Source organism: Vicia villosa, linkage group LG6 (assembly GCF_029867415.1).
Source record: "Vicia villosa cultivar HV-30 ecotype Madison, WI linkage group LG6, Vvil1.0, whole genome shotgun sequence".
Lineage (NCBI taxonomy): Eukaryota > Viridiplantae > Streptophyta > Magnoliopsida > Fabales > Fabaceae > Vicia > Vicia villosa.
In genome coordinates this window covers 122,830,929-122,851,761 of record NC_081185.1, presented here as the reverse complement: position 1 = coordinate 122,851,761, position 20,833 = coordinate 122,830,929, and the positions used below count along the sequence as shown (strand labels likewise).

General features: G+C 31.5%; 2 protein-coding genes and 1 long non-coding RNA gene across 3 annotated transcripts; 1 reads left to right on the top strand and 2 right to left on the bottom strand.

The window, feature by feature from the left end:
* Positions 1-753: 753 nt before the first annotated feature.
* On the top strand, positions 754-2,011 carry LOC131612254 (NAC domain-containing protein 1-like). The gene is made up of 3 exons (XM_058884065.1): positions 754-1,104; positions 1,309-1,568; positions 1,694-2,011. Exons 1-3 carry the CDS (start codon positions 909-911, stop codon positions 1,823-1,825), a joined length of 588 nt encoding a protein of 195 aa, XP_058740048.1. The 5' UTR covers positions 754-908; the 3' UTR covers positions 1,826-2,011.
* Positions 2,012-12,070: 10,059 nt separating this feature from the next.
* On the bottom strand, positions 12,071-13,045 carry LOC131614567 (uncharacterized). The gene has a single exon (XM_058886135.1). The coding sequence runs from the start codon at positions 13,043-13,045 to the stop codon at positions 12,071-12,073; it is 975 nt and encodes a 324-aa protein (XP_058742118.1).
* Positions 13,046-19,572: 6,527 nt separating this feature from the next.
* Positions 19,573-19,904, bottom strand: LOC131612253 (uncharacterized). The gene is made up of 2 exons (XR_009287327.1): positions 19,862-19,904; positions 19,573-19,777 (listed from the first exon to the last, which is right to left on the bottom strand). It is a non-coding gene; the product is annotated as an uncharacterized LOC131612253 (long non-coding RNA).
* Positions 19,905-20,833: the final 929 nt, after the last annotated feature.

Genomic DNA, 20,833 nt, shown 5'->3' with positions numbered 1-20,833 from the left:
GTAGATCCGCCGCATGATGGAACATGAGACATTTGTAATGTTGTTTTAGGGTTTGACTATCTCAGGTGCTTTTTCAATATATTTCTTTGCTTATAAAGAAAACGAGACATTTTCTAATTTACACGTAATAAATTAATAATGAATAAGTACTTAAATATTACAAAAAATTAATATATTTAATATTTTAGTAACATTAAAATAAGTGAATTCTTTGTAACAAAACACTTTAATTCTTGCTAAAATGTTTCCTTATTTTTATTTTTCTTATTTCTCAAGTTGTGAGTTCCCTTAAATATTAAAATCATAATCACTTTAAAGTAAAAAATAAGTGAATGGAAAAAAAATTAAAAAAAAATTTACATTAATCATGATTTAATATATTTATAAAAAGTTTCTAAATGTTTTTTGAATATAATAATATAAAATTTCTATATGCATGCATTTTTTTGCTATAATTTATAATGTAATGGAAATATATATGTTTATGAAAAATATTTGAATAATTGAATTTTTTATTTCATAATTCAACTTTATATTATTTATAATATATTTCTATACACTGGTCAACAAAATAATTAGTAGCATGCATTAGATACATTATTCACTGTACTTATCTTGTAAAATTACATGACATTTCTTAGGAAAATAAAATAAATAAAGAATAAAAAACAATAGTCAATTAGAATTTCAAAATTCTTTACATATATGTATTAGAGTTATGATTCTTCCTTTCCTGTCTGTATTTCACCATTTTCTCTCTCTTGCATTCAACACAAAATTGAAGACACTACATGTCTTCTTCTACCTATAAATTTAAGTCATAGCAAGATGCTTTTGCTTCACACAGATTCATATCCAAAGAGTTCTTTCTTCACTTAAAGCTAAGAATAACACTTTTGGTGATATCCATGGCTGTTAACAGATATGTCGATTATGATTCGATAGATTGTGTTTCTCAATTGCCTGTTGGATACAGGTTTGATCCAACAGATGATGTTCTCATGAGCTATTATTTGAGGAAGAAGATCTTTAACCAACCTCTTCCACTTCATGGAATTCTTCAGTTTGATGTGTTTCAAACTGAACCATGGATGCTACCTATTGGTGAGTAAAAAAAACATTTTATTTATATTATATGCTCTTTTATCCCTTTAATTTTTGTTCCTATGAACATTGTGTTTTGTTAAAAAAAATCAAATATTTTCTATGACCCATTTGAGATTTTCTTAGTGTTCTTTGAGCATTTTAATTAATATTTTATGGTTTTTGTCCGTGAATTTTGAGAATCAACTTTGTATGTTTTTGCAGATACAAGAAATTCATTTAGTGATAGAAAATACTATTTTTTTGATCTGAGGAACCGGAGATTTGAAAACATGGGCATAAGAGGAGCTGGTAATGGTGAATGGAGAGTTGTAGAAAAAAAAAAAGAAGTTTCTCTTAAAAGCCTTTACTTTATTGGGAGAAAGAACACTTTTGAGTATTGGAAGATGGAGGGAACACAAGCTGTGAAAAGTGAATGGACGATGGAGGAGTTTCACATCAGTCCAATTGTTCATCCTCACATGGTAAAAAAAAATTATTAAAAATAATATTAATAATAATAATAATTTTTTCTGTGTTTGCAGCTAAAAATCATGCTACTTTTATGCAAAATATAATGACTAAAACTTTTAGCTCAATTTTAATGCAGATGTCGCATTTAGGGGCATATCGAGTTTTTAAGATGAAGGTGGCAAAGGGTGAGAAGAAAGTTAACACACCATCTGTGATTGATTTAGAAATAGAGGGTGAAGATGAATCAGCCAACCCTTCTTCTCCTTGAACTCATCATGTTTCATTGCATTGAACTTAGATATTAATAGTTGCAACAAATCATCTTTTTTGTTTAAGGAATTTATTTGTAAGTCCTATGGACATTAAACATCTTTTTATTATCATTCTAGTTTTCAGGGAATTCTGTTTTATTTTTGCACTCAAGAACTTAAATAATACTAATAAGCAACTTATATTTCACCCTGTCCTTTTACTAATATGCTTTATTTGTTTTTCCATTTTGAGAATAATTGCAGTGTGTGGATAAAAAATCATTGTTATGTGTAATATTTTTTTTGTTAATTAGTAAAACTTGTTTTATAATTGAAACTTATTTCAAAATTCATTTTATATAGTATTTAGGATTTGATTCTGGTGATTGAGACAATGACTAGAAATAAATAAATAATAATAATAATAATAATAATAATAGTAATAATAATAATAATAATAATAATAATAATGATAATAATAATAATAATAATAATAATAATTATTATTATTATTATTATTAGTATTAATATTATTATTATTATTATTATTATTATTATCATCATAAGATTTTATGGAAGAAATGTTATTGTACATGTGATGTAACAAAAAGGAAAGGATTTTTAAATAATAATAATAATAATAATAATAATAATAATAATAATAATAATAATAATAATAATAATAATAATATTAATAGTTATAAGATTTTATGGAAGAAATGTTGTTGCACATGTGATGTAATAAAAAGGAAATGATTTTTAATAATAATAATAATAATAATAATAATAATAATAATAATAATAAACCTATTAATGCATAAAAATAAGGGTTAAATAAATTTTTGATCTCTATAAATATTGCAGTTTTCGTTTTTAGTTCCTCCCTGCCTAAAGGCAGCTTAAACCGTTGTCAAAACCAGCTTAAACCGTTGTCTAAAGACAGAGAAGGACTAAAAATAAAACTGCAATATTTATAGGGACCAAAAACTTATTTAACCCTAGGAGACATATCCAAACAAAAAAGAAAAAGATTCTTTTTTATTTAAATAATTAATATCACAATCTTTTTGAAAATAAGCAAACCCTTTGGTTAAGCAAACAAGAGTCACCACAAGTATGCAAGCATCTACACATGGATTTGATTGGCACCCTTCTTTCAATAGAACTTAATACTCCAATTATTAAATTCTTTAATAAAAGGAAAAATATATTCTTCTTGGTGAAATGAAAACGAGGATATAAGCAAAATCTTGGATAGTATATATTGTTCAAGGAATAAATTATGAACATAATTTATCTTATTAATTAACATAAACTTTACTTTAAATACATGTTAGTTGAATGATTGATAGTTCCCTTAGTATTCTAAATATAAACAATATTATAATGTCTACAACTTATGTCTCTTTTCCATACTATAATTTTTTCTTGATCGTGCAAAAAATATTCGACTTTGTAAGAATATTTGAAATATAAAAATTTGTGTTGGTCGAGTTAGAGAAGAGAACAATGCACAAAAAGGGAAAGACTTGGTGTTGGTTAAGTTATTGAAGGGAAGAAAGAACAAAATATTCTTATTCTTGTTATTATGATTCTTACAAACTTATATTACGCAACCCCTCTTCATAGCTATTAAGCATAAGATTCTTGTCAATAAGGGATAGATTGTAAACTATTCATAAACGTATTCATGATTGATGAAACTATAGGTTATAACAAATATGCCATATATCTGGAGTTTAGGTCATGAAAATACAATAATTGAAAGGTCTGGATATTCATTAAATTTGAAGACTTAACTATACAAATGTGAACATAACTAATAAAAGAAAGTAGCTGTCTGTTTTAAAAAAGTTAAGTTTTAGCAGTTGTCTAAATTCTGTCCAAAAAAAAGCAGTTGTCTAAATACATGTTTGGTCTGCAGTTTGTTTTACGATAAATTTAACTTTTGAGATTAATTACTATGCACTGTCAGTGCGGTCACGATTCACTGACGGTGTAAAACTGTTTTACATTGTCAATGCATATAAATTAAATTCTTAATTTTCTCATCAATAAATAACTAATAAAAATTACATATATAATATAATTTTTTACCAATTGAATTAGAATTTGCAGTGGTATATATTTAGTTTTATAATAACAAAAGTTAATTTGAATAAATTTTTCTTATAAACTTATTTCCGATTTCAAGTGAATAGAAGTTAAAATAATCTATATTTAAATATATTTATTTATTTTAGTGAAACGATAAATATAACTAAATATTTTTCCAACAATCACTAAAAGCTTAGATTTTAAAGTTAGAATCCATTATAAAAGAAAATTTATTTTAATTTCTAAAACAATTAGACAGGCTAGAATTAATTTTAAAAATAAAATCAATTATATTTAAGAGGACAACATGTCAACATCAATTTTATTTCTCTAAAATTCATTTTGTTCTCTACAAGATGATAACCAATCATAAATTTAGTACATTTTTGTTTCACAGGGTAGTCAAAATTATAGACTCAATCAATCAATATATATATATATATATATATATATATATATATATATATATATATATATATATATATATATATATATATATATATATATATATATGAGATATATTTACTTCAAGAGTAAGTGTTGAACACTTACTTCTATTTACTTCAAGAGTAAGTGTTGAACAGTTACTTCAAATCTTAGTCATTAATTATCATTAATCTAACGGCTTTAATTAACTTTTTATATAGAAAAATATTTCCAAAAATAATGAAATTAAATGATCAATTAAAACCGTTAGAATAATGAAAATCAATGGTTAAAATTTAGATTAGTGATCAACACTTACTCTTGGAGTCAATATATTTCTCCTCATATATATATATATATATATATATATATATATATATATATATATATATATATATATATATATATATATATATATGAGAATGGTGGAGATTATAAAATAAATGGTGGAGATTATATGTGAATCTTTTTTTTTCTCTGCTACATCTTTTATTTTAATAATGGTGGAGAGATAAAAAAAATTTACCCATAATCTCTACCATTTATTTTAAAATCTAATGGTTCTGATTCATTATCACATTCTCATATAAAGAAGACATTCTCATATTATATATATATATATATATATATATATATATATATATATATATATATATATATATATATATATTTATATATATATATATATATATATATATATTATTTGTGATTTTTTCAATAATTTTCTTACCTCCAACACTTTTTAAGATGGTTAATCTATAAACCGCAGATAACTCATGGTTTCATCGATCGACTCAAATACATAACTCATTTTTCCAGTATCCCTTATAAGATAAAAGATATTATTCTATATAAAAAATCTTCAAAATAATTTATTTCTAATGAATGTAAAATTTGAGATCTTTTCAATATAATAACATATAAAAGACAAACATTGTGCCCCAAATTAGCACAGAACGATAGTACGGACGAGGACAAATGTGGTTAATTATCTAGCAAACGATTTCAGTCCTCCATAACTCCTGCACATCACGACAGACCACAATTTGAATCCCCTTAAAACCTACATCTAATATGTAAAATAGGTTGATTCATTTCAATAAATTTTATAGTATAACACGTGTTATACAAAGAAATATCCCACCTAACACCATTTGTAAATTGAAGAATTCAACCAATAATTTGTTTATTAATTTTTACTGTAAGTAAGCAGTATTTCCTGGAAAGTTTCTGAGTATAGTACATCTACAACTACAACGTGGCTATTGTAATGTAATGTGATTTATTTTATATGATGTTTGCTTAACAATAATACCGTACCTATTTATACCAATATATAAAATAATATTCTTTTTGAAGGAAGAGCAATATACTGTACTCTTTTTCTCCTTTTTTATTTTTAAAACGTACTTGGCAAATGTATTTTGGATTTTATCATAAATAATAAAGTACCTTCAATATTTCTTAAACCACTTTGATGTTAAGAATTTAATAATGTATTTTTTTTTTGTGTCAAACACCATTTTGATAGTGTCTATTGTTGTCGAATTCTAGTGTGTTAAAGTAAGTTGTCGAAATCTTGAAGGAATTAGTCCCGATAGAATTTCGATTTAGCATTATTTTGTAGTTTTAGTTAATTTGTTAGAGATTGCTTAGTGGGTAAGCAATCTCAACCTATAAATAGGGAGGTACCCTATCATTTATAAAGTGTGAAGAAAAGTTGAATGGAATTTACGTTTGAAGGCAGAAAGAAACTCTGTAGAATTCTCTTTCTTCCCATTTTATCTAAAATCCTAATTTCTCTTCTCTTCCCCAATTATCTTTTCTTTTCTTCTCTCATAATCACTGTTCATCGAAATCATCTTACAACTAAGGTGTGGTTGATTCACTCGAGTGAAGAATAAAGAACAAGAGGCAAAATCAATCAAAAGAATTAATTTTTGTTCATCAAAATTTATTCTGAATTCTCCAAATTTTGAGTGTAATTCCAGCATCTGGTATCTAAAGCACTGGCTGTGTGATTTGTGGGAAGCATAGCGCGATGAATCATCCGAACGGTCATTTTCCAACGAGTCTTCCAATTCAACTATGAGAAATGGTGTAAGCAGATGAAGATTGTTTTCTGCTATCAAGATCTTTGGGATCTTGTGAAGGAAGGAGTTACGCCAATCGAAGAAGATGCTACATATGAACAAAAGACTGCACACAATTAGTTGAAGAAGAAAGATTATAAAGCTATCTTTATAATCCATAAATGTGTTAATCCAGATAACTTTAAAAACTGAGTGATGTAGAAACATTTAAAGAAGTGTGGGATATTCTGGAAAAATAGTTTGGAGGCACAGAGAAGTTGAAAGAGGTGAGGTTATAAACTCATAAAAGAGCGTATGAATTGCCTCAAATGGAATAAAGTAAAAACATAATTGATTTCTTCACTAGAGTTACAAAAGTGGTAAATCAAATTAAGGTATGTGGAAAAGCATTGACAACAAGATCAATTGTTTCAAAGATCTTCAGGTCATTGACTCCAAAATTGGATCACGTGGTAGTAGCCATAGAGGAATCGAAAGATTTTTCAACATTGACAAAGGAAGAGCTTCAAGGGACGCTTTAATCTCATGAACAAGGAATGGCTGAAAGATCTGCAAGCAAGTCGAATAGTGATGTGTCTCTGCAGGCGCAATCAACAAGAGAAAATAAAGGCAAAGAAAAATGGTTCGACAATAAAGGTAGAGGAGGCTACAATAATTCGACTAGTATAGGAAACCAGCAAGAAGGAAATTTGTTGAATCAAAGTAGACCCTCATACCAAACACTACTATAAAAAAGCCATACCACAACAGTTGAAAAAGGGATACCACAACAGATAACCAACCGTTGTGATGTAAGGGGTGGACGTATATATGACGCTTTCCATCATGGACGCATGACCGTGATTATATTTCTGGAAACGCACTAACTATCATAATGATTATCCAAAATAAATGTTCTGATATAATTTAAAGAAAAACATTTAACAGTAGCTTTTCTAAATAATCGTTGTGGTATATACACCGAGTTTATTATAAATTATGTAGAATGTTTATTTCACCAATGTTCACTGAACATATAAACTTTCATTCTGATCTAGAACATTATAATATGACAAATTAAGTTATATTAGGAGAACAAATTACACGTTCAATGCTAGACAAGAGTTCTTCAGCTCCTTATCCATATTTTACTTTTTATTTGTTAGAACTTATTTTAATGGTCCTAGTTCTCCAACACCCTTCTTTCATCTCTAGTTCATTTTGTAACATATTATTTACATTGGAAACTAAATTATGGTGATGGAATGGGAGGTTGGAAAATAAGATGCATCAAACCAAGTTCTCACTACTAAAGGATTCTTGTCTAAAATTGAACGTGTAACTTGTTTTCAAATATAACCTTATATATCTTATTATAATTTTCTATTGCAATCTGAAAAGTGATATTTGATAAGGTGTTGGAAAAACAAGCAAACTACATAAGATATAGTAAACTCATCCAAAACAAATATTAACATCAATATTCATCAACAACAAACCCTTAAACAACATAGAACATACATGTCCCATAATGAAATGAAAGGAGGATGAAGCTGAAGTGAGGGCAGCAAACATGTGTTTACAAGCTCACACAAATTTGTTGCACTCACTTTAGCTTCATCCTCATTAATTTTTTCATCCATACAACCTTACCTACAAGTACAAACAAACTGAAACATAAACAGTAAAAGGAACAAGTCTGGCCATTAAATCTTAGGGTTTGAAACAAAAACAATAACTAAGATTTAAACATCATATGTTAGGGTTTGAAACGTAAACAATACATAAACAGAAAAATAAATGAAATTAAAGCATAAGTTTAATGAACGAACCTGAAGGAAGCCATTGGTTTAAAAAAGACGACATAAATGTATTAGTTTGGTATAGGAGAATTTGAATGTTGTCGTAGTTGAGATTACATAGAAGTTAGGGTTATGTTTTGAAACAGAAGAGTGAAATATGTTAGGGTTTTCTTTTGAGATAAATGACTGTTATTTACTGAGAGAGATAATTTCGCTTATATATAAATAAATATCACCTTTCACCATGGTTGATAAGTCAAACGGTGGTGAAAGGATTAAACATTACACCACAGTTGACTAAAAGAATAATTATGGTATACAAGGACAATCCTATTTTGAAATGACAAAATAGGAAATTGAATGAGCTGGTATTCGAACTATGTAACTCCCGGTACATTTCACTACGGGTTTTAACAATGACCATAGTGAAAAATCTATAAGTAAATACCAAAAAAAGCACAAAAAAATGAGATGTTACCACAGTTAACAAGGAGGTCGTGGTAATATTGTTTTACGAAAGGTATTTTGCGTAGTTGTGAAAGCAACCACATAGGTGGTGTTGTAGATAGAGGAATTGATGGTGGACGAAAACCTGACAAAAGACACATTCAATGAATCACTTGTCAGAAGTATGGTCACTACAATAGTGATTTTCTTAAAAAACAAAAGAATCAAGAAAATGATGCAAAGCATGAAGAAAAAGAGATGTTGTTGATTGTCACAATAAGAGATGAAGAAAAATTCCAGGACCAATGGTACTTGCTCTCGTTTTATTGTTTTTTGGGTGTACTGTTGGTACTCCTTATACAATCTATTTATCTTTAATTAAAATAAACTAATGCAACCAATAACATAATACAATTAACAAAATTTCTAACACTTATTTTCTAGTACAAAAATTAAATTAAACATAAAAAATCCCAAATAATTTATAAAACTAAATAATCAAAGGTGTAAAGACGCTGACCTTTAATAACTTTAAAGATCGCTTTCAAGAGCCTTTCTCAAAGAGGCTAATGCTTTATGGGGGTGTCACTTAACGAGCTTTCTCATGAAGTAGAATTGGCTTTGAGGCTCCTTTCTCCTTAAAAGACATCAAGGAAGTTATTCGGAATGCTGCTGGAGGGAAGAGATATGGCCCAAACGACTTCTCTATGGAATTTTTCAAAGTTAGATGGATAATTATAAAAATCGATCTGTTTTGCATTAATGATTTTTTTTGCAGGTTCATCTTCCTAAGGCTATGATAGTAACCTTCATATTCTTAAACCCTAAATATCAGAATCCTCAAAGTTTCAATGATTACCGCCCAATTTTTCTTATTGGTAGCATTTATAGGATAATTTCAGAATTATTGGTTGGGAGATTAAATAGGGTTTTGGATAAGCTTGCATCTGCGAATCAATCAACTTTTGTTCCTAATAGAGGATTATTTGATGGAGTCTTGGCAGTCAAAGAATTGGTCGACTTTGCTTAAAGAAATAGAAAAGGCTTACTCCTTTTCAAAGTGGATTTCGAAAAGGATTTCGATTCCGTTTCGTAGGACTACTTGTTATATGTTCTGAAAAGGATGAAATTTGGTATTAACTAGTTAAAATGGATTAAGGCTTGTGTTTGTTCTTCTTCTTTCTCAGTTTTGATTAATGGTAGTCCTACAATTTAATTTCAAGCTAAGGGAGGTATTCTCTAAGGGGATCCTCTTTCCCTTTTCTTTTTCATTTTGGTTGTTTAAGGGATTGTAGGTTTAATATACAATGCGCGCTCTAGGTATTGCTTCCGTCCTTTCACCTTGAACGATAATCTTCAAATTGATCTATTTCAATTTGTAGACGACACAATGATTATGGGCCAACAGCCATGGGAGAATATTTGTTCAATTAAAGCATTGCTTTGTGGGTTTGAGCTTTGTTCTAGTTTATCAGTGAACTTCTATAAAAGTAAGATTATTGGTTTCAATGTTATATGAAATTTCTTGAAGGTTGTATATAAATTTTTAATGTGTGGTATTAGTCCTCACCCTTTTAATTTTTTGGGTATTCTGATTGGGTTCAACCTTAGAAGGTGCTCCTCTTGGATTCTGATTCTATATAAGTTAAGGAATAAGTTATGCTCTTGGATGGGAAAATTTGTCTCTCTCGGAGGAAGAGAGACATTGCTTAACTTGCTGATGAATACATTTCCTCTTTTTTCATTTTCCTTCTACAAAGCACCATAAGTGGTCATTCATGAGTTCATCAAGATCCAGCGTGCATTCTTGTGGAATGGCGGAGAAAACCATATGAGGATCAATTGGGTGGTGTGGTCTATAATTTGTACATCAAAATTTGAAGGGGTCTTGATGTAAAACATTGGGATTTGTTCAATAGGGTGTTATTGAGTAAATGGAACTGGATGATCCTATCAGAGGAAGATTCGTTATGGCACAAAGTGCTTTCTTTCAAATATAGTGATTTTAAGGTGGAAGGACTTGGGGATTTCACTGGGACCTTGGGGTACATAAATCAATTGGTTTGGAAGGAGAATTGTGTGTAAGGTAGGGAACGGAGCCGACATTGACATTTTAAGGGATTTTTGGTTATGCGTAGAGCCAATGTGTATATAATTTCATTTGTTGTTCGACTGCTTACAGGGATCAAGAATGAAGATTAGTGCAGCTGGTTCTTGGCTAGAGAACAAGTGGGTCTGGTGTGTGTTCAAATAGGAAGCAATATTGGGTTCCACAACCTCTGAATTTGATTATCTTCTCAGCATTTTGAATCATATTTCCCCTATTCCGACACTGGTAGATCAGTTTGTGTGGTCGTTTGACTCGATTGGCTTCTTAGTTAAATCCATATTTAAAAGATTGAACTTCTTTGTTAGCCCGAATTTCCAGTCGAGTGCTGACTTGAATTTGTTATTGAAATGTGGTTGGAATCTAATGTTCCTAGTAACATCATGAGTTCGAATATCAGCGCCAGCAATTTTGTGATTTCTTTAATACTATAGAGGTGCCTTTGTTTTGATTTTTTTAAACTAAATCAAAACCGGATTTCACTACGATTGATTATTCCAACCGTGGTGATATGATTTACCTCTTTTTAATTTATTTTTATAGTGGAACCATTCTTTTTGATTTATTTTTAATCTGATAATAATCCAGATTTCACCACAGTTAGTTAAACCAACCGTAGTGATACATTTTCTCTTTTATTTTTAAACTCATTTTGATTTTGAGAAATAATTGAATTTAACACACCTTTCAATATCCCCGCGAAAAGTTTGGATAAAACTTTGTATATACAACCCACCAAGCAAATTGGTCTATAGTCGTCCAAAGATAACGGATTGGAAGACTTTGGAACCAACGTCAAAAAAGAAGAAGAAACCGCCTTTGAAAGCTCCCCACCTACAAAGAAATGGTCAAAAAAACGAACAAAATCACTTTTTAGGAAAGACCAACATCTCTTTATAAAGAGAAAAGAGAATTCATCCGGACCCGGACTTTTGGAACCACCACACCCCTATATGGCCTGCTTTATTTCATCCTCTTGAAAAACTCTTTCAAGCTTTCCCCTATCCTCCACACTTAACATATCAAAAAGAATTCCATCCAAAGTCGGATTCAACCTCTCTTCCACATTGAATTTTGAAGAAAAATGATGCACAACTTCAACCTTTATGTCGCTAACCGAAACTAAATGGCCTACCAAAGAATTAATCGGACCAATGTGATTATGCCTTCTTTTCTCCTTCATAACTTTGTGAAAAAAACCACTATTTGAATTACCTTCATTAAGCCATTTCTATCTCGCTTTTTGGACTAACATGATCTCTTTTATTCTCAAATTGGTCCAAAAACAATTAGTGTCTTCCTTCCTCTTTACTATGCCGGGGTGAAAACTTCCTCTTCCACTTCCAATAACAAATCCCCTAAATTAATCTTCTGTACTCCCTCCTCCACATCCAAATTGGTCCTTCTAAAGACTTCCTTGTTCCACCATTGAAGTCTTCCTTTTAGAAGATAAAGCTTTTCTTTTAACACAAAATCCCCTCTTCCTTCCACTTTAAATCCTTTCCACTCCGATTCCACAAAAGGAATGAAAAATTTAAAAGAAAACCATTCATTGTTAAACTTGAAAGATTTATGGCCCCAATTCTTATTATCCCACTTCCAACCATACAGGGCAATGGTCATAAATATCTCTATCACCCACAAATTGACCCACCACCCCCAATCATTAACCACTTTATCCGAGATTAAGAATCTATCAATCCTACTTCTCGATTTCCTGTCGCCGCTATACCAAGTATACTTTTTTCCTTTACAAGGTAAATCCACCAATCTACTTTCATGAATGAAATCCGCAAAATAGTTTATGTCATTGTGATTAAAAACCTCTGTCCTCCCTTTCCTTTCATTGCGATCTTTAATAGCATTAAAATTTCCACCCATAATCCATTCACCGTCATTGAAAACCTCCTTCAAATCCAACAACTTCCTCCATAAAATTCTCTTTTGAGTCAAGTCACAAGATGAGTAAATGTTTACCGAGTAGTAAAATTTATGCTCCTTCTGAAATTTAATGCCAAGATAACGAACCCCTTTAAAAATATTAATCACATCCACCTCCTTCTCCTTCCATATTGTTAGAAGACCCCCCGCCATATCCACGGAATTTGAAAAAGAATAACCAATATTAATATTATTCCAAAAACTTTTAGCCACAAAATCTTGTAAATTTGAAATCTTGGTTTCTTGAAACATAAACACGTCCGCATTGCCCTTATACATCAAAGATTTTAACCTTCTTTTAAGAACATTGCCTCCCCCTCTAATATTTAGAGAACCAATAATCATGGGAACCCCTTTTTGAACCCCTTCAAAACTCCTTTTCTCTTCATTGCTTTTTTTCTAGTTCCTCAATCCTCCCAATAATATTGTTTCTTCCTCCCGGATTCACCACCCCCAAAGCTTCTGTAATAAAACCCCATTATCTAAAATTATTCCTTCCAATATCCCACTGTTGACCATGGCAAAGAACAGAGCTTTCGAAACAGAAATAGAAAGATCCCCATTACAGTCTTGGAAACCTGATTCTGCTTTTTCGACACTACCCTCCTTAGGAATAATTTCTTTATCGTCTCTTCTGATAAAAGAAATGACCCCATTGTCTGAACCTCTATCCAGTGAGAATTCTTCAATGCTATCTTCCGAGCCATTAATAAAACCTATCGAATCTGCTTTTGAACCAGAAACAGAACCAAAATTTTGAGATAGAAAGGTACCAGAATGAAAAGGCTGAACCGGGGATTCTTCTCTAAGAAGAAGAGAAACAAGCTTGTCTTCGATATTAACCAGAACAGAATTAGCGGTTTTGAAAGATAAAGGGACCCTAATTCTCATCCTTGCAAAGCCAAGATACTCACCAAACACTTTATTATCTTCCAAACAAATAAATGTTCCCAATCGATTCGCTAACATCACAAAGAAGTCCGAACACCAGGCGTGCATAGGAACCCCAAAAAAGTCGAATCCTAATCGCTCTCTTAGTGTCAACCACCTCTTCACTCCATCTCATCACCTCCACAAACAACTTCTTCCACTAAACTTTCTCCTCCCCAAATATATCTTCTAAAAAACCTTCCTCAATTTCTTCAATAAGACACCAAGAATCGCCCATTTGAGTAACGATTATAGCGTAGTAACCCTCCATCTCCAACACCATTTGAATGTTGACGGTTGAACCCGCTACTATGACTTTGCCCATATAAGCCCGCTTCAACCTCGCCCTATCTTCTGCCTTCGAAGAAAAGAAACCACCGTTGATGCCTTCTCCACCGAAAAAGAACCTGTAAGAGCATCTGCAAAGGATTTGAAGCCATTCCGTCACCGAAAATCCACATCCACAAGACCCGCCACCTGTTGTTTTCCCCGAGTTCCCATATTCTGCATACCACCTCCACCCCTGACAACGACATTGGAGCTGCTTCATTCAAACCTGGGTAAGTTAGCATCGATCTTCTTACCCTGTATTTGAATGTTGTCTAACAAAACCGCCAACAACCTCGAATTCTCTACCTCGGAAAATATAGCGAATCCGAACCTTTTGCCAAACCTGTTACACCTCGGAGAAATAGATACCTCTACTATGTTACCATTACAACCAAATAAATTGAAGAGATCCTTATCCTTCATATGATCTGGAAACTCGGAATAATAAATAGAGGTTAACTCTGCATTGTTGCCTCCAAGCCGCGATTTCCCCAACGGGTAAGAATCCCATTGAGGAACCCAACTTCAAAAAACCCTCTTTCTCGCTTCTACCCACCCGCCTTGCTGAAGAAAAGGGCCACCAGACATCTGAGCTCCTCAAAGAGGACAAAAACGAAACAGAGAGATTTACAACGAACTAAAGAAAATCGTGCAAGAACTAAAGCCGACGAAAACCAAAAGCCCTAAATCAAAATCGAACAAGCACCTCCTAAACAAGGTCCCTGAACCATAAGGCCAAGAATTTAAACCGAAATCGAGAAAATGGTTGATTCCTTTCTTGGAGCCCCAAAGAATCCACCCGAAAAGCATAAGAGACGCCCACCGCAGACTATCGGAAATCGCCCTTCATGGTTGCCGGAAATCGCAAAATTCTCTTGATTTAAAGAACATGGTTATCTGTTTAGTTATGTTGTTGTTATTAGTGGTTTAATGTTCTTGTGTTGTTTTGAACATAAATGGACTATTCATCTAGAGACGAAACTCAATAAAATGAAACTCATACAAATAAAACTTGTACAATAAATTTAAAATATAGAGAGAAAGCAAATAGAAAGTCATTAAGATATTAATTTTAATTTACATGATTCAATAGTATTTTTATAATTATTAATACATACTTATTTATGTAACTATAGTCGATTTTTAAATTTACTGATGATGATAAGTTGAAGAAAAAGTGGATCACTTATGTTGGTGAGCATTGGATGGGCTTTCAGTCAGAATGTATGCACGACTAAATTATGAAACCTAAGCCTGGTCTTAAGCATCCAACTGCGAAATATAATTTTACTAACAAGAAGGTTTAGGAAAAGTTTGTGAAGTCTCGTAGTTCTATTGATTTATGCTTTATAGATACAACCGTGCAAATTAATGTTTTCACTATGTTTATAACAGGTTAAAAGTGAATCAGGAAAGCTAAACAAGGAAAAAATAAATACTCTCATAGATTGTCTCCTGGGGATAACAAGAAACTTGAGGAAATATTGATTAAAGAAAAAAACAAGTTGGAGATAAGGACTCTTGTGATTGCAAGCCATCACCATATTCATCATATGAGAAGTGGAAGAGGACCCGATAAAGACCAATTAGAGAGTTCATTTTAGATGCCTCACGAGCAGTCGCTGAGAAAATTTTAAGTAAATTTTTTTGTCTATTAGAATATTAAATATAAGATTTGTTATTTATGATTTTTTTATGGGTAATTGAAATAGCTTTGGCATCATCTTGACACTATTCTTTGGTACAGCGAGAAAGACCAAATAATTGTAAAAGAAAGATATAGACGAGATTGCTGAGAAGAAGTTAGCAAGTGAACGTAAATCGTTGAAGAAAGATTCGGAAGATTTAGAGGAGGTGTACAATAAGATGTTGGAAAATGGACTAGCTTATTGCAATATGTGAAAATAGTGTTTCATCTAAAATGTAGGATATGTAGTGTTGAATGTGTTTTCTGTTGTTGTAGGGTATATAGTGTTGAATTTGTTTTCTGTTATTGTGATTTTATGATGTAAAAAATAGGTGGTACTATCCAACAGTGTACAAATGAAGATGATGAATTGCCTGAAAGAGTTGTTTTAAGTGATGCGAGGACAAAAGGAAGTTGTTCAGCCGCCCATACTAATACCCTTAATGAGATATTGGTTTCTGTTAAAAATTCAATTAGACTATTGGTATATCATGTTATGGATGATAAATAACTAATTCCTCTTCGATTGGAGCATGATCGAGAGATAGATATTTTCTATATCGATCCTAAAGAGATAAGGGATTTTATTCTTGGACATGAGTGGCTGGACGTAGGGATACTACAGTTGTAGTGCATGTAAGTATGATTTCTATTCTAATAAATGTAAATTTTAAATTTGTGCAGAATCATTAACTTTAATGTTATGACTCACTTATTTTTTGAATATTATTTAACCATTTAGTACATTCATCGTGTTTGTATTGAATTAAATAAATTAGATATTTGTGGATTCTTGTATCCATCTAGTATTCGATTTACAAATAATTCTGCAAAAGTGATTGAATCATTCATATCATCACAGTTACGAGAGAGGAATAAAGACTATTACTTAGCACCATTTATCGTCTCGTGAGTAATTTTGAAATAGTGGTTTCTCTATTAAAGTTAGTTTCAATGTTTTACCAAATACTAGTTACGCTCGTATTTATTTGGTGGTCATTGGCAATTGATCATTATCTATTTTCAGACGAATATTACAATTACGCTATTTTCCTTAGGCAAACCACTTGAACCAAATATGAAACATCTTCTTAAAACGTAAGTTTATATTTATGAGAGTTTTAGTAATTAATATTTTCTTAGACTTTAAAATTAGTTTCGTCTGTAATATGTTTAAATCATTTTCAATATACAGAGTTGTGGAGCGACACATATGTTGAATGAAGTTAGAAATAAAAGGTCTGCATTTTATACGTCTTCGCTAAGTGGATTACTTGTGACATTTATTTATCTATAGTTACAAATGTATGGTTATATTTTCAAGTAATACTACCTCTGTTCCTGTTTATAAGAGACAAATCACATTTTAGATTCATTGAATAACCAATGTATTTGGTCTGTTAAAGACTAGGTACATTGATTATTCAATGAACCTAAAAAGTAAGTTGTCTCTTATAAAAAGGAACGGAAGTAATATTTAAATTTGTAGACGAGGCAACAAAAGAAGGATGAGTGTGATTTTTTGGTCATGAAACACACTCATATAGACATTCGTACATGTCATTTCAAATCATGTGATCTTCAAATTCTTTCAATTTTTTATAGATATGTTTAACAATACTAAGCCCCTCTCACAATGAAGACTTTAAAGACGTTCATACACGTTGGGCATCTCGCTTCAATGCGCTTATAATCCAGGGTGTTCACATTGAGTTTGTAATATATATTTATAATATTTTTGGGTTTGATTTAAATAATATTTAGTTTTATTTTACAGTTTGGTAGTATATTAAAGCCATATTTTAGTTACAAAGATATGTGTATTTGTTGGTTATGTTGTGGTAAAAAATAGCTTATAAAATACAAGTATTAAAAAAAAGGCATATATGAAATAATAAAAAACTATTAAAAAACAAAGTATTTCACCACAGTTGAAACAAACAACCTTGGTGAAAAGTGATGCGCCAATTATTTTATACAATGCTCTAGCTGGAAATTGAACCCATGACCTTTATGTATTTCACTACGGTTGTTTAAGATGACCGTTGTGATAAATAGAACACTACCTAGTTTATCATTATGGTAAGACGCTCGTGATTGAATGCAACATACTTACTACCACCCCTACCTTACACAGTTGATAAACCGTGATGATATCCCTTTTTCAACTATGGTGAAAAGGCCTTTTCGTAGTAGTGGGTCCACATTTGGCTAGTTGTTGTGAGAGTTGTTTGGTTACTAAGAAATGATACTCTTTTTAATGGTGGGATGAAAAGGAGTCATGATATTTTACTACTAGTGAAATTATTAGCTTGGGATTGGCTTACACTACAACAAATAACACTTTTTATGACGAAGTTTTCACTGCGAAGAAAAAAAATTGATGGTATATGTAATGGGAGCGCCTTGTTTTATTTTTAAATAGAACCAATGTGTTACCCCGATTTTAACAAAAATTGGCATAAATATATGGTCAGGCTTTGAGATTCGAATTCCAGCTCCTGCAATTTTATGTTTTATTTAGAAACAAAAAGGCGCCTTTATTTTTAAAAGATTTTACATCGAACATGTTACCTCAGTTTTCTTTAAAACCGAGATAAAAACTCTCTAATTTTTTATTCTTTTTGCAACCAAAAAGGGGCCTTTAGTTTTATAGATTTTATGTCGGATATGTTAACTCGGTTTTCGGTCAAACCGCGATATTCTTTATTTTTTTACTCCCTCAGTGTCTACCTCATTCACTTTTTGAGCTCTGGCAAACGAACACTTCTTCTCTAGCCAACGAAAAAATACCAATTTTCTCCAAGGAGGACGGAAGTCCTAGCGAACAAAAAAACTCTGTCACCATTTTTTTCCAGTATGTTATTCTTGTTATTGTTCATTACTGTTATTCTTTGTTGTGCTCCATTACCGTTGTTCTTGTTCTTCTTGTTGTTGTTGTTGTTTTTGCTTTGGTCCATTACTATTGTTCTTTATTTTTGTTGGTTGTGTACTATTATTATTTTATTTTCAGAAGCTTATGTGATTATGGACCGTAATGAGAGTATGAGAATAGAGTGATACAATTTCTTGATTTCGCAAAAAAAAAAACCTTCTTGACAATATTGAGATTTTTTGTCTACTTGTAACAAATGTTATAACATAAAAAAAAGGGATGTTATATTTAATCATTGTAGTTGTAAAGGAATTATTCAAAATTATACAAAATGGGTATGACATGGTGAAGGTCACTACAACACGGAAGGGCTTTAAAAGCGCTTTTTTTGGCCTTTAACAGCGCTTTAAAGCACTGCCAAAGCCAGCGCTGGCGTAGGCTACGAAAGCGCTTCTAAAAGCGCTCTGGTAGATCCCCCTATAAGAGCGCTTTTTCCAGAAAAAGCGCTCTGGTAGACCCCCCTATAAGAGCGCTTTTTCTGGAAAAAACGCTCTTATAGGGGGTCTACCAGAGCGCTTTTTCTGGAAAAAGCGCTCTGGTAGACCCCCTATAAGAGCGCTTTTTCTGGAAAAAGCGCTCTGGTAGCCCCCCTACTAGAGCGCTTTTCCAAAAGCGCTTTGGTAGGTTGCTTTTTTTTCTTCTTTTTTTTTGATCTTTGGCAGCGCTTTTTGTAACAAAGCGCTTTAGTAGGGGGACCTTTAAGAGCGCTTTTTAAAAGCGCTGTCGTTGCTAAATGAGATATTTTAAAGTGCAGCCTATAATTTCAGCCTCCCAGATCGACCTGTAATATTTTCGACCTGTAATATTTTCAACCTGTAATATTTTCGACCTGTAATATATTTTCAACCTGTAATATTTTCGACCAGTAATATATTTTCGACGATATATTTTTAACCATAGGTAGGACTATATATATACTAATATAATACCATTATAATATCCAAAATTATATATATACATCATTATGTCAATCAAACTAAATCTCTAACATCAACAATATTATACTTCAAATATTAATTGGCAACAATATGAACAAAGTTAGTAACCATATATTCTGGAGTACTATAATATTCTCTTCAAATCGACACAAATCCTACTACATGAATAGCTGATGAATATAAAATTGACACAATTCCTCTTTGATTTCTTCCAACTTAAGTTTCGGGTAAGAAGCAGCACGGAATTCGTCAAAGTACTACAGAATAAAAACATAATATGAATGATTTAGTTAAACGTAATAAATTATAAGAAGTTATCTAATTAAGTTATAAATCCATACCGTGATTGGAATCTCTAATTGATTCATTTGAAGGATTTCTTTCATAAACATAGAACACTTGTTTAGCTTGAGAGGCTAGAATGAAAGGCTCATCTTTGTACCCTACCCTATTGAGATCCACTTGTAAAAATCCTGACTTATCCATTCGTATGCCACTATTATTTTCAACCCACTTGCAACCAAATACAGGAATCTGAAACTTCGCGTAATCAAACACCAAAATGCGCTCGATAACCCCAAAATATGACAAATTTGCAAATTTCGGATTTAAGTCATTCGCACTTGATATGTGCATTGCTTCAGCTACCAAGGTAACACCACTATTTTGCATAGTACTTTTATCATCCCGTTCTTTGGTATAAAATGTGTATCCATTAATTGCGTATGCGCTATAAGAAAGCACAATTACACTTGGACCATAGGCTAAACATCTCAACCTTTCTGTTACTGAAGCAGGATCTGAACGATACTTTGAATAAATATGATCCCTAAACCACGGTATGAAACTTCGATTGTGCTCTCGTACTATCCAGCTCTCATTTCTATTTGGATTTAAATCTCGGAGAACAACCTTGTGCATTTCAACATACGGCTCAACCTCAATCTCATTGTGCAGAACATACAAGTGCGCTTGATCCCGTTCGACCATTGATACTATCACAACTTTATTTCCAATTAGCCTTTTTCCTTCTTTTTTTTCGACAATATGAGATTTGGGGAGTCCAATTGATTGAACATTTGACAGATATTCAGTACAAAACTCAACCGCTTCTTCAACAACGTATCGTTCGGCAATACAACCCTCCGGTCGAATTCTGTTTTTCACGTACCCTTTTAATATTTTCATATAACGTTCAGCAGGGTACATCCATCTCATATAATCTGGTCCGCACAATTGTGTCTCTTTCACAAGATGAACGACTAGATGAACCATTATGTCAAAAAACGAGGGAGGAAAATACATTTCAAGAT

Excerpts from the sequence above, each read along its gene's own strand:
- LOC131614567 (XM_058886135.1), bottom strand. The coding sequence starts at position 13,045 with ATGATTATTGGTTCTCTAAATATTAGAGGGGGAGGCAATGTTCTTAAA.
- LOC131612254 (XM_058884065.1), top strand. The coding sequence starts at position 909 with ATGGCTGTTAACAGATATGTCGATTATGATTCGATAGATTGTGTTTCT. Across the intron at positions 1,105-1,308 it reads ACCATGGATGCTACCTATTG|ATACAAGAAATTCATTTAGT; the intron begins GTGAGTAAAAAA and ends ATGTTTTTGCAG. Across the intron at positions 1,569-1,693 it reads CAATTGTTCATCCTCACATG|ATGTCGCATTTAGGGGCATA; the intron begins GTAAAAAAAAAT and ends ATTTTAATGCAG.